Source organism: Panthera leo, chromosome D2, assembly GCF_018350215.1.
Source record: "Panthera leo isolate Ple1 chromosome D2, P.leo_Ple1_pat1.1, whole genome shotgun sequence".
Classification (NCBI taxonomy): domain Eukaryota; kingdom Metazoa; phylum Chordata; class Mammalia; order Carnivora; family Felidae; genus Panthera; species Panthera leo.
The window spans coordinates 15,391,496-15,405,140 of record NC_056689.1 but is presented as its reverse complement, the minus strand read 5'-3'; the positions used below and the strand labels follow the sequence as shown (position 1 = coordinate 15,405,140).

At 53.2% G+C, this 13,645-nt stretch overlaps 1 protein-coding gene across 1 annotated transcript in view; it reads left to right on the top strand.

Moving 5' to 3' along the window:
* NTPCR (nucleoside-triphosphatase, cancer-related) overlaps positions 1-12,651 on the top strand; it is a 31,885-nt gene extending 19,234 nt beyond the window's left edge. Inside the window, exons 4-5 of the mRNA XM_042908607.1 lie at positions 3,317-3,526; positions 12,017-12,651. Of these exons, the coding sequence (XP_042764541.1) occupies positions 3,317-3,526; positions 12,017-12,085 (279 nt within the window). The 3' untranslated portion in view covers positions 12,086-12,651. The remainder of the gene's footprint in view (positions 1-3,316; positions 3,527-12,016) is intronic.
* Positions 12,652-13,645: the final 994 nt, after the last annotated feature.

Here is a 13,645-nt window from a genome sequence, read left to right as displayed (position 1 = left end):
CCCAAGAACTGAAATATGCCTCGCACAAACAAGTGTTTCTACCTCTTTGTGACAGTGAAAATATACAGTCATCTGAAACGTAGGCCCGCGATAGGGGTGGTGAGTGTGGGGAGAGGGGTGGTAAGTAGGGGGGGTGGAGAGGGGTGGTGAGTGTGGGGAGAGGGGTGGTAAGTGGCCCCGGGAAGAGGGGTGGGGAGCGGGGAGAGGGGTGGTGAGTTGGGGGGGGGAGGGGAGTGGTGAGTGGTGCAGGGGCTGCTGGGTAGCGTCCACAGTCCTGCTGCCTCTTACGTCCTGTGTGGAGAGAAGGTGTGGGAAGAAAAAAGACGCCAGGTGCGAAGCCGCCGGAAGTTCTTCGTGAGCTCCTTACTGCACACCTTCAGAGGTGATGCTCCAGGGGCCCATTATCACTTTCGCAGCCGCACTGGGGAGTGCTGGGGAGGCTCCTGGTAGTTTTCAGACCCGGGCCCTGGTGCCGGCAGGGTTTTATTACAGTGTGAACAGGATAATGTGTGCTCACTGGTTTGTTCTTATTTCCCTCTAAAGTTGCTTGAGTTTATATAAAAAAACAATCGTGAATATGATAGTGCTTCCTTTATCACAGGCTTGACTAGATGTTCACGTTATTTAGAAAAAACGGTGTTTACAGGCTTCTGAGTTTCTAATATCTCTCAAATGAACATGAATAACTTAGCATTTTTTTGTCAAAAATCCCAGACTTATTTTCGAGATTCTTACAGTTTCTGGGTGATAAAAGTCCCTAATTCTAGACAGAATAAGGATTTCCTGTAAACTGAGGTTTGAAAACGAACATTTCCGGTTGGTGCAACATAGCGTATGCATGTGTGTCCAGATATCTTTGCGCGGAAGCTTAAATAATGCCGGTGAGCTCCCGTTGGTGAACGTTGTAGGGAATCTGAGGAAAGGTGGTTGGAGAGCCTCGTGCTTTATGTTTATACCTACTCGTATATTCACGTACGTGCCCACGTGCATATGTACGTGCTGCCTGCATATGTACATGTACACGGGCACACTCATCTTATTGTTTCTCTTTCTCTGAATTGATTGCTTTCAAACTCTCATTTTGATGGGCCAGATAGCACCCTGTTGGGCTTCTAGATGCCTGTGGAAGGATGACCTCTGCAATTATTCCTGGTCTCTGGAGGCAGCAGAATGCCCCAAATACTCCTTGGTAAGAGTCAGGCCGTTGGGACGGCTTGCCCTTGTGGGGTGTCTGTTTTTATGCTAATGAGAAGGTAGCTGCCAGCTTTTAAAATGTCTCCCAAATTGGGCATTCGTTTTTGAAGGAGAAATTTGGAAATTAGCGATTGATTCCACAGATGCCCTCACCCCGTCGCTGGAGGGCAACATTAGCTGCCTCAGCTCAACTTTGCATCATTCAGTTCCATGGGAAAGAAAAAGATGCATGGGGCCTCGTCCCTGCCTCTAAGAGCGGGAAACAGGTGCGCGTGCACAGACACACACACACGCACACACGCACGCACACACAAGTGGGTGCAATTGAGAGGTAAAAAATGAAATGCCTTAAAAACACAGGAGTTTAAGGATACAGACCCTCTCTTGGATGTGCCCCTTCCTGGTCTTCCTGCTAATAAACTGAGTGGGAAAATATGTATGTGATATTAAGTCAGAAAAGAATAAAAGTACCACTTACATGAAAGTTTGAAAACCACTTCCCTAATGCTTGCCTTCAATAACTGCCTAGGTTTAGACCCCAAATCTCAGGTCGTCTATTCCAGAAGATGCCTAACTTGTCTTCCAGGTTCCACGTGGTTATCGGCCTTTTGGGCACAACCTGTGGTCCTCCCTGGCTGGAACCTCTCATCTGTTGGATAGATTCCACCGTCCTCTGTGTACCATGCAGGCTTCGGGATCTTCCCCCAGTCCCGTCTCTCGTGGGGACCACTGCCCCCCCCCCCCCCCCCCCCCCCCCCCCCGCCACCGACCGCACTGTACTCTGGCTTCAGGGTTGGCAGTTGAGCTAAATCTAGTTTAACTCAGCCCCGCGTTCTGAGAACGTATTGACGTCATTATTTAAGGAGTCTAAGAACTATAGTGAAAAGTACTTTGTAGATCAGCTTTGCATAGAGGAAAATAATCATTTATACCAAGATACATAAAACGTATTTGTCACTCAGCATTCACTCAAGTGCTAATCTGTGTTGTGTTGTGTCCCCGCTATGGAAGGACTGTTCATAGCTTTCTCTGGGAAGGCTTTCCAGAGAGGACATGTTTATGAGTGATCATTATCAGTGATCATTAGTGTTGCTGTGTAACAAGTTACCCCAGAATTTTGGGGTTTAACACCACGGACATCATCTCACACAGTTTTTCTGGGTCAGGAATCCAGGAATGGCTCAGCCGGGAGGTCCGGGCTCCCGTCTGTCATGAGGTTGCAGTCATCTGCCGCTTGACTGGGGAGGATTCGCCCCCCAGCTCACTCTCAGGGTTGCAGCGAGACCCCGGTTCCTTCCCACTTGGACTTGGCCATCAGCTGCCTGAGTGTGCTCACAAGACGGCAGCGAGCCATCCCAGAGAGAGAGAGATTGAGACCACGGTAGAAGCAGTGTGTTCTGCCTCGTCTCAGGGATGGTCGCGGGGACGAACGCTGGAACCCTGTGGCGGAGGACTGGACACGGGGGGGAGTCCCAGGAGCTGGGAGGCAGTAGGGCCCGTGGAGGCTGGCCACCACACCTGTTCCGAGAGGGGCTTTCAAGGAAGGAACGCAGTGAAGTCGTTAGGAAGGGAATCTGAGGTTTAAAGGGCACAGCCCTGCTCACTTTTTTCTTTTAAGCAAGACTCCTTTCCTTTTAACTTTCCCTTCTTTCCACCGCCCCTTATAGTGCAGATTATGATACACACCGGCCTCTGCCTGCAGCGGTTTCCTCCTCCCAGTAGACGGGGAATCTCACACAGCTCAAAACCGAAAAAAAGAGGCCAGTATTATTAATAAGGGCTCCCAGACTTGCTGTCTCATTTCGTTTAAACCTGAGGCATGTGGGTGCTGCTTCTTTCCTGGGTGGATATAAATACAGAGCTTGGTTATTATTGGAACCATTCTAGAAGAGAGAAAATTGCCAGGAACCTGGGTGGCTTAGGGAACTGAATTTTCTGGTTGCTGCGGTTTCCAAGGGAGCTCTTCCAGATCCGTTTGCCAGTTAAGTGTCCCGTGGAGACGATCTTCTGCCTTCCGGAGCTTAACTGACTCGCCCTGGGATGGCTTAGCCGGTGAGTGGCTGGGGAGCGGGACCCCTGGGCCCTTTGCCTCAGGTGACCCTGGCGTCTTTGTTGTCTTCAGGCAGGTCCCGGCAGCGGCCCAGGGCAGAGAGTGTGTGTCATCGATGAGATTGGGAAAATGGAGCTCTTCAGTCAGCCTTTCATCCAGGCTGTCCGCCAGACGCTGTCCACGCCGGGGACCGTCGTCCTGGGCACAATCCCGGTGCCTAAAGGGAAGCCGCTGGCCCTCGTGGAAGAGATAAGAAACAGGAACGACGTTCAGGTGTTCAGTGTGAGTACAACCGGTCCCTGCCTCTGTGACAGTGGAGTGGGTGACCTCAGCGGGGTGGCTCTGAGGTGTGCCTTTGCTCTGAAAGACCATCTCTCCACCCCCACCCCCACCCCCCCCCCCCGCCTTAGGCTAGATCCAGGTGAGTCTGATTTTCTAGGAACTTACAGAACTTAAGTCATACGTGTCACGGATGAAAGGACACATGTCCCTGTGGCCTCCGTCTGCCACAGAGCAGCGCTGTGCACCAGGAGTTTCCGCGATGACGGAAATGCGCTCTCTGCGCTGGCCAGTGCACTGGCCATCAGCCGCCTGTCACTGTTTATGTTTCAAGCAAATGAAAGATTCGTTTCTTCGGTCCCTTTGGCCACACGGACAGCACGCCTGCAGAGTCTGCCCTGACAGGCTCCCGGGGGGCTACTGGGGGGCTGTCGGGGTTCTGCGGTGCGGCACGTGGGAGGGAGGACCGGTGCTGTCACACTATCCCGTGGCGATGTCGGAGCCGACGTACGGGCCTCTGACAGCCCTTTGTCTGTGTCCTTAGATGCTGTCTTGCGCCGTGCCACCTTTGTGTCGGCGAGAGCCGCGTCTCCGCCGGGCTCTGCCCATACCTGCTCTCCCCACCCCTGCTCTCCCCACCCCCACCCCCCGTTTCAACCCAGGCCCCGCGAGGGCCCCGGAACAAGGAGGCTGGCAGGGCCGCCCCACCAGCCAGAGCGGGAGGTGAGCTCCGGCTGCCAGGTACCACGAGCGCCGGATGTCGCTGGCTGCCGTGCCTCCGCCGTGCCCCGCCGGTCCTATTGGGCCGTCCGCGTGCCGTCACCACAGTCTCCAGGGGTACTGTGGTGGCAGGAGACCCATGTCAGGGTCAGAGCAGCCAGACTTGGAAAACTTGGTGCAGTCCTTGCTCCTTTCCTTCATTTAGTAAGTGTCGACCGGGTTCCACCGTGAGCGAGGTTGCGATGCTGAACAAGACCACGTCCCCGCCCCCCGGAGTGGACTTGCTGAGGCGGGGGCCGGACCGCAGCAGCGCGGGCACACAGCTCGGCCACGCGGATGTTGCTAAGTGTGGAGAAGATAGGCAGGGCGGCGCGGTCGTTGGGCTGGAGGTGGCTGGGGAGATGGGTCCAGCCAGGGAGCCTCTCGGAGGAGCTCACGGGTGAGCGGACGGCCCCGCGAGGCCACGTGCTCGGCGACATCTGTGAAGTTGGGGCCCTCGTCTTCAGTTTCGTGCTGTTCTTTCTCTCTGTCTCTTACTTTACGTGGCCTCCAAGTGAGTTCGTGGTTGTGTTTCTAAAGTTCCTGTGGAAATAGAGGCAGTGAACAGTGAGAGATGACGAAAGACGAGTGGTTCTCAGGCCAGGCGGCTTCCAGGCGGGAGGTGGGGAGTGGCGGGTCCAGAGACTGGCCGTCTGCAGACCAGCACGGTCTACGAGCTGTGAGTGAGATCAGGGGAGTTGGCCCTGATGTCCAGAGGAGAACATCGTGTCTTAAAATAATACCACATCTTCTCTAAAACTGGAAATTATTCTCTGGGCAAAGTGATCATTGCTCCTAATGATGTGAAAATAAAATGATTAGCTTTTGGTTAATTATGCGAGAGATAGGGGCTTATGTACCCCGTTATTCTTCTCTTTCATGTGTTCCTTTGGGGCTTGTGTGATCTTTCTGTTCCCGTTTTATATGAGAAATCTCATTTTCCATATGTGCAAACTTAGGGCTTGGATTAGATATTTCTGGCATCCTTTCTGTTTCTGACACGCAGTAGGGTTCTCCGAATCCGTGTTTGAGAGCAGCCTCTGTGTCCAGCACTTAGTCCGACAGCACACGTGAAGCATGTCCCCTTCCCTCAAGAAAGATAGATGATGTGACCGTCAAGATCTGGAAGCAGAGAAGGGAGAGAATTCTGTGAGCAGAAGGTGGGGGGGGAGAGGTGTCCTGAAGGAAGTGGTTCTTGTGGGGTTTTGAGGGAGGAAGTGGAGAAAAGAAGGACAAGAAGGAAGAACATTCCGGGTAAGGCAGTAGGTTGTGTAAGGTAGGGAGGGCAGCCTCTCCTTGCGAACAGCTGCGCGTGTCAGGACCGTGGAGACGGGACTGAACTCATGGGGGAAAGTACGCCCCTTGACGTTCCTCCTATCGTAGGGACTTGTTCTTTTCTTTTCTTTTTTTAAGTTTATTCATTTATTTTGAGAGAGAGAGGGAGAGAGAACACATGAGCGGGGGCAGGGCAGAGAGAGAGGGAGGGAGAGAGAATCCCACGCAGGCTCCACACTGTCGGTGCAGAGCCCAACACAGGGCTCAAACCCACCAACCGTGAGGTTGTGACTGGAGATGAAATCAAGAGTGGGATGCTTAACGAGCTGAGCCATGCCGGCGCCCCGTCTAGACTTATTCTTAGTAGCGTCAGGCAAACAGCACTGCCTTTCAGAAAAACACCTGGAAACTTCCAGTTCTAGATACGGTGGAATAGACACGCTTCTCCCTGTTCCTCCTGTGAGCTGTAGCTGAAACTGTTGGACGTCACACATAAAACAAACGTAGGGAGACCTGACTGGTGGAAAGAAGGTGGCACTCCGGCTAGGAAGCTCAGCCAGGGGACCCACCACAGACACAGCTGAAAATCGCTTGTGCTGCCAGGAACCGGGAAAAGCAACTTGAGTGAAAACATCAACACGTGCCAACAGCAAGGTGACGTGAACGTTAGAATCGCAGGGCCGAGGTTTGAAAGCAGCCGTCACAAAAACGCTTCCGTGATCAATTGCCAACACATTTGAAATACAAGAAAAATAGAAAGTCTCGATGAAGAAATGGAAAGGTCTAGCAAAGCTATGGGAGACATAAGGAGGAGTCAAATAAAAATTGTGGAACTAAAATAACTGAATGAGGTAAGTCTCTGGCGGGACTCCCCAGCAGAATGGAGACAACAGAGGAAAGAAATGGTAAACCTGGAGGTAGAACAATAGAAATTGCCCAACAGAGCAGACTTGAGGAGGGGGGTGGCGAGGAAGAACAGAGCCTCAGGGACTTGCGGTACTATAATAAAAGATCTAACACTCCCGTCATTGGAGGATGGTCTTGGTAATTTAGAAGCTTCTGTCGTGGTGTGGGTATTGATGGTCACCTTCCTGTTAGGTTTCTCTTTAGGAAGTTTGGTTAAATTTTTTTTTTTTCATGTCTTGTAGAGTTTACTGGTCTCTAAGTATGGCCACTGAAAAATGTTTTTAATTTATTTCCTAGTTGCTTATTTGAGTGTAATTACATTAATGCTGCAGAGGCAAGAGAGGAAGATCTCCATGGATCAAGATTACTAGAAAGAGCTGTGTGCACTGTTTTCCTAGTTCTCTAGTAACATGAAGAAAAGATTTTATCCCTGCTCGTCACTTCCTGCCACACACATGCACATGTACACACACACATACACACGCGCACACGTGCATGCACGAGTTTGGTTGTCTTAGAGGCATTTAGAAAGCATATTTCTTTGGATTTCCTTTGAAATATCTGCTTGATGGAAACGCTGGGAATGTTATTTGCTGACGGGACAGAAGAGGCAGCTGGAGCCTGGAACGTTCATTTAGATGCCGACGTGGCCACCAGTCACTGAGCACTGGACTTGGGTGCTGTGCCCACTACTGTAGACCCACCAGTGCAGACACCACAGTACCCCGGTGGGTGTGTCACGTAACCTTTATTTTATCAAGGCTGCATAGCATGTCCAAGGTCTCAGTAGGCTGCAGAGCTAGGGTTCAAGGCTCCGTCTGTCTCACTTCCAAGCCTGAGTGTTAGCATAATGCTGTTTCCTTTGTTGACGGGGTGGTTTAGATGATTTTGCTAAAAAAAAAAAAATCTCAGGTTCCTAGAAATCATTTGGTTTTCTACTTTATAAAGTGTTGCTATAACTAAAATCTATTCCACTATCCTGAATTCAGAGCCTTTTACACTTGTCTTTTTTTCCATAAAGCAGTTTTTATGCTTTTAATTTTTATTTGTGGATTGTAAGATCACAAGAATAACAGGAAGTAGGTCCTGACTTCCTTCCATTTTGGAAATTCTTAGACCTCTTCTTGTTCCTTGGTGGGTGTTTTCACCAAACGGGGCATAAAGCATGTTAGTCTCACTAACATGAGAATGGGAATTTGCTGCTGCCCTCCCGGTCTGTGGACTCCTGCAGATACGGGAGTGAGAGAATATCTGTTAACCTCTGGGTGGAAAGTCAGGCAGAGTGTTTGTAGAAGTTGACGAGCCAGTCCTGAAATTCACGTGGAGATGGGAAGGACCCCACTGAAACAGTCTTGAGAAAGAACGATGTTGGAGGACTCCTACTTCCTGATTTTGAAACTTACTACAACCTTCAGTGATCGGGACAGTACGGTCCTGGCCGAAGGCTGGACACATAGATCAATAGAATAGAACTAAAAGTCCAGAAATAAATCCTTACGTCGAGGATCAGTTCATTTTCAGCAAGCATGCTGAGACAACGTAATGAGGAAAGAATTGTTTTTCAGCAAACTGCATCCAGTGTGGAAAACTGGACATCCTCATGCACAGAAGGCAGTTGGACCCTTACATCATCTACCAGAATTAACTCAGAGTAGGATCCTAGGCCTAAATTTAAGAACTAAACTATAGTTCTCGGTAGAAAATACAGAAGGAAATCTTGTAAACTCAAGGCAGGCAAAGTCTTACTTGATACAACGTGAAAATAATTCTTGGCTTGGAAACTTTAACCTTCATGAAAAAAGTAGAGCAAAAGGGATTGGATTCAGGAATAATCCTAATTTTAGGTTCAGTAACATAAAGACACAACATGAAACAGGCTAGTAATAACTTTGGATGCGTGTTAACTTACGATAACAAGCATTGTCAAATTTCTTTCTGTAATCCGTTGCTTACTAGGAACTTGTCAGGGTCTTTCCCACAGGTTCAAGGAAAATAACGTATGTGCAGTGAGGGGCATTTTCCCTGCTGCCTGTTCCTGTATCTGAATATACACAGCTTCGCTGATGTCCGGGTGTCCAGGTTGTTGACTGGTCGGTCTCAGGCCCTTCCGTGGCCCCTGGAGGCAGCACACACAGAGCAACGTGGATGCTTAAGACGGTCAGAGTCTTCACAATCTTTATGTTATCGCTCAGCTGTGTTTCAAAGACCCTGCTCAGCTCAGAATGCAGTAAACATTTACTGGGCACCCCCCACCCCCACCATGTGCCAGACACAGGATGAATGAGATGCCCCTGTCCCCAGGGAACTTAGGGTCTGATCTTCATCAAGGGCCACTGGACAGGGCAGAGGGCTCAGGTCTCACTTGGCTTCCTTTCTCTTGAGGCTGCAGTGCAGTGGGGTGGAGAGTGCAGGGGCTTCCTTCCTGCGTTCTTCCTCAGCTCGTTCTCTTCTCGCCCTCAGCTCGCCCAGTGCTGTCTCCTCGGTAAGGGCTTTCTGCGGCCAGCCTTCTGGTGGTTGAATACAAGACAAGGATTGTGCGTGCAGGGGAGGGCCCCTGAGGCTGACAGATGATTTTTACTCGTTCTCGCATTTGAGAGCCCGTCTTCAACGCGCAAGGAACGTAACAGTAATAACTGAACACTGTAGACAGTTTCATATAGACCTCTTACTGTGGAATTTTCAGAAACAATCTTAGGGCAATCAAAGGGGGGTAGCAAAATACTAATGTCATTTTTTGCGTTCGTCACATTTTTAACACAAAAACATTCTCAAAATGAATCTTATCCAGTGTTTATTTTTCTCTATGGAACTCAGGCTTGGAGCGTGCCCTCAGCGTGTGGGACACACCGCCTCCGCCCCTGCTGTGACACCCTTACCCCCGACAGCTCCCGCGGAGGGCCCGGGTGGGGCGGGGGCTCACTCACACCTGGGCGATGGAGCTGGGGCGTGCTCGCCGACCGGAGGCCCGGCATGAAGTTGAACCGAGACCAGATGGGGCCTTGCGAGCTGGGTCCTGAGACCAGGGTGGCCACGTGATCATGACCGTACGAAGTAGATGGTGAGGCATTGCCCAGACATACAGAACTGTGCCTGCGTGGCCTGTAAGCGCTCCTTTTTATTCCCTCTGAAGCCCCACGCCTGTTAGATCCCCCTGCTCTGCCCGCCCTGGCTGTGCCGCCTAACCAGCCTCCACGCAGACCCGGCACCTGGGGTCATGGGGCTCCCCACCTTCTCAGGCTTCCTTCCCAGGCCCTCCCGAGCGCCCTCTCGAAAGCCTGGGGATTTACGGAGTAGGCATGGAGCCTCCGCTCCTGCCCCAGCCTCCCTGCAGATGTGGATTCTGCCCCCACCCACCCTCCGTGCTCTCCTCACGGCAGCTCGCATTTACAACCGAGCACCAGTGGGACTGTCCCCCGTACAAGTGGAGGATCAAATGCCCATGACCGTGCGCTCCTTTCGGTGGCTGGCTAGAGAACCCAGGGGATAGTTGAGGCAGGGGTGCCTGGAACGAGCAGTGCCCGAGTTGCCCCTTCTTTCTCACCCGTGCAAAGTTGGCGTTAATTCTTTCCCTCTGGTCCAAGTGGTCTCTTCCTTTCCTCCCCCTCCCTCTCCTCCTCCCCCCCCCCCCGCCCACGTCTCCTGTACTCTCCTTTCCTCTGTCTTTCCTTTGCGTCCCTCCTCTCCCAGCTCCACGTCTCCTGTGTTATAAATCTTACGTTTCTAGGGGAAGTAGCCCCGAATGCCCCTAATCTTGTATTCTGCCCTCGGAAGCACACGGTAAACTGTCACAGACCCTGAGGGCAGAGCCTAGGGGAGTTCCTGGTGAAGTCAGCGGGGAGGAAGGGATCTAACGGCCCCTCTCCGCTAGCACAGTGGGGTTACGAAGCCCCCTGATGAGCCTGCCAGTTCCCACCACTGTCTCCCCCTTTTCTCCGTTCACATCAGCAGACTTCCTTGAATGCAAACAGCAGAGAGGGACTTGGCTAATTTAAGCAAAAACAGCAACAGAAAGCCTTGCAAGGCTGTGTGGCAGTTTCTCCTCAAGCCGGAGCGGAGCTGATGGTCCTCCTGGGACCACAGACCAGAGCAACAGGGCAAGGACCAGTGCACCGCGTCCTTGGACTTAGTGTTAGAGGCGGTGGCCTCGCCGTTTGCTGCTTGACTCCATCCTTTCAGGACTCGGGCTCTCGGGAGGCTCTTCAGGCCCAGCTGGAACTCGTTGGCCGAGAGCCAGTTTCCTAGATGATGTCTCCCAGAGGAAGGTCACAGTGCTCTTCGAGGAGGGTGAGTGGGTGCTGGGGAACCACGGGGATGAAGCCCGCCGTGCGTCTCCATCACACGTTCATTTAGCGCCTGCTCTGTGCCAGGTGGTCCGTTAGACATGGGCGGGTGTGGACTCGTGCAGTGGGCGGTCCGGTCTCCGGGTCCGCCGGCACTGAGCCTGCTGGCTCTCCAGATGCACTCACTTCCTCTTTCTGCGATTCTTTGCTTGCGTCTTTGTCTGGGGGACCTTCTCCCGTGTCCACCGGTCAAAATTCAGTCCAGTCCAGCCCACGGAAGTCTTTTCTCGCCCCGCCGCAGCTCCCGTGCGCCTCTCCAGAGTTTCTCTCCCGGACCCTTTACCACCAGTGCGCTCACTGTCCACGTCTGTCCCTCTGTTCTGCTCTGCCAGCTCCATGAGGTCAAGTCCCTATCGGAGTCCTCTCTGTGTCCCCGGTACCTTGCTCAGTTTCTGGTCGCCACCCCATCGATGTTGAGTGGGTGCGTGTGGGGGCCGAGCAGAAGGCACACACAGGTGACGGCTGAGGAGGTGGCCCTGCCCCTACCACCGTCCTGGTTGGACCGCCCACCGTCCAACCCCCCACCCAGGGAGGGGCGTCTAAATGCTTTTCTTGGACTTATTGGGACCACAGTAGGAAAGGAAAGGAAAATGAAAACAGATCACCGGGTAAAGTGTGAATGAACTCCCGGTTCCTTTGTGGAAGGATGCAAATTACAGAGGATGTAGCCGGAGTGGGGGATCCAGGTCTAGCCTGTGATGTGTCCCCAGCTACCTCCGAGGGCTCAGTGTGGTCCCTGCACCCCCCGGACTTAGCTTCCCCATCCTGCAGATGGGGAGTTGACTGACGTCAGAGGCTCCTCGTCATGTAGAGGACGAGAGGCTTTTCCATGTAGAGAGACGAGTAGATTACTGACCTCTGGGACTTCCCAGAGTTCAGGTTCGGCCGCTCTCGGTGGGCTCCTCGTAGGCGGTTCTGGTTCAGGTCAGGTCTCACGGGGGCTGCGTCCCACCTGCATTGACATCTACCCAGAGCCCCGTGAGGGGGTCAGCTCCCGGCTCCTCGTGGTTAGAACCACTTCCACTGTCTGAGTTGTCGCTTTGCAGAAGCGGGGGTGGCGTTCGACCTCGCGTGTCCTGTCCTCACAGCTCTCTTGGGCGGGACTTACGAAACCTGCCTCCCCTTCCCAGGCTCTCCCCGTAGAGCACTGCCTGTCAGAGGATTGAGGAAAAGGAAGGGACTCTGAAGCCTTCTGTCTTGCTTCCTCCCACAGGTCACCAAGGAGAACAGGAACCGCCTTCTGCCAGATATCGTGACGTGTGTGCAGAGCGGCAGGCAGTGAAGACGGCTCGCGTCCCTGCTTCGTGCGCTTGAAGAGGTGTGCTGGTTCACGCGGAGCCTCCTCGGGGCCCTGCCTGGCAAGGACTTAGGCCTTCCGGCTTCGGAAGCCTTGTGGGCCTTGCCGGAGAAAGCCTGACAGCTGTTCTCCAAAAAATGTTTAAAAGATCAGTTAGCCTTAATGCCCGACCGGCGCCCCACGATGAACAGTCCGCCGCGGCTTATTTATGCCGAGGGGGTCTGTTTATTTCCCCTTGCAGTTACGTGTATGATTCTGGTAAATTATGGAATGAGAAATGGCTTTCGGAGTATTAGATGGAACTCGCCCCCACTGAAGTTCATAAGCGTGTTCCGGGGAAGGGGGAGAGGAGCGGCCGCTACCTAATCGATTTTGCACGTCCCGAACTCAGACCCCGCGCCAGTTGCAGCTGTGGTTTCAAGGGACGCTAGTTACTTGGTTTGTAAAAATAGTTCAGGGAAAGGCCAGTTTCGGTCCTCCCCACCCATCTCATTGTCTGTTTGCTTATTGCTTAATAAAATAAAAATAAATGTGTTGGTGCAAACGCGTGAGCCCTGTGTGGGAGGCAGGTCTTCATTCTGTACTCAGGCCTGTGGGTTCGGGTCGGAGCCCCCACTCTGGCCACATCAACTTAGACGCGGCCTTAAACCGTTCCGTGCCCCGTTTCCCTTCCAGAATAAGGGGGAAACGAGTGTCGTCCAAGGAAGGCGATGCCACAGCGTGGAAGGAAGCCGGCAGCAGCCGTCCGTGTGATCCCCTGGGGAGGGCCCGGTGCCGGGAGCTGGGGCTGTCGAGAATGGTGTGGAAAGATCAGGTTCAGCCTGTCGCGGGGCGGCTGTGGAAAAGATGGCAGGTGGTTGACGGTACTACGGAGACCGCACGGTGCTTTTGGGTCCTTTCTGGTACAGATCCGCAAATCTCCAGGATACGTGAGCAGCCAGCCTTAGCTCCAGACCCAGCTGGCACGGATGCCAGGCGTGCCCCTGTCTGGAAGGGTGGCCCGGTCTGGGCGTGCGGAGTGAGGGGTCCTGGGCACTGGGCGCACTGGACAGTACGGGAAGCACTTGTGTCTCTGAGGCGGGACAGTGGTCGGTGGCCCGTGACGGGCTCTTTGGTGAGGATCCTTTCTTTGGTGTTTCCCCAGGAAGCCTCCCGAAGCTTGGTCCGGATGTGCTGAGCCTTTGAGGGGTCACAGCTGAAAGGCCTACCAGCTTATGAACTAATCTCTTATTACAGATCCAGAGTGGGGACGAGTGGGGACGAGGGCATCTCTGTCCCGCTGCCCATGCCCGGTTGGGCTGTTCAGGGCATCTGACAGGCTGTGCGAGACCTGCGCCAGGCTCGCCAGGCCCGAAGGAGGGCCACACGCGGGTGTGGTCTGTGCACCTCCGTGTGTCCGGATGGCCACGCCACTGACTCAAGCAGCAGAGGCTTCCCCGAGCCCCGGGAGCCTGGCCGCTGCCTCAGACCTACTCGCCAATGCCCACAGTCCTGAGGATCCCCGCGCGGCCTCAGGTAGACTGAGAAAGGGAACAGGCTGGGGAA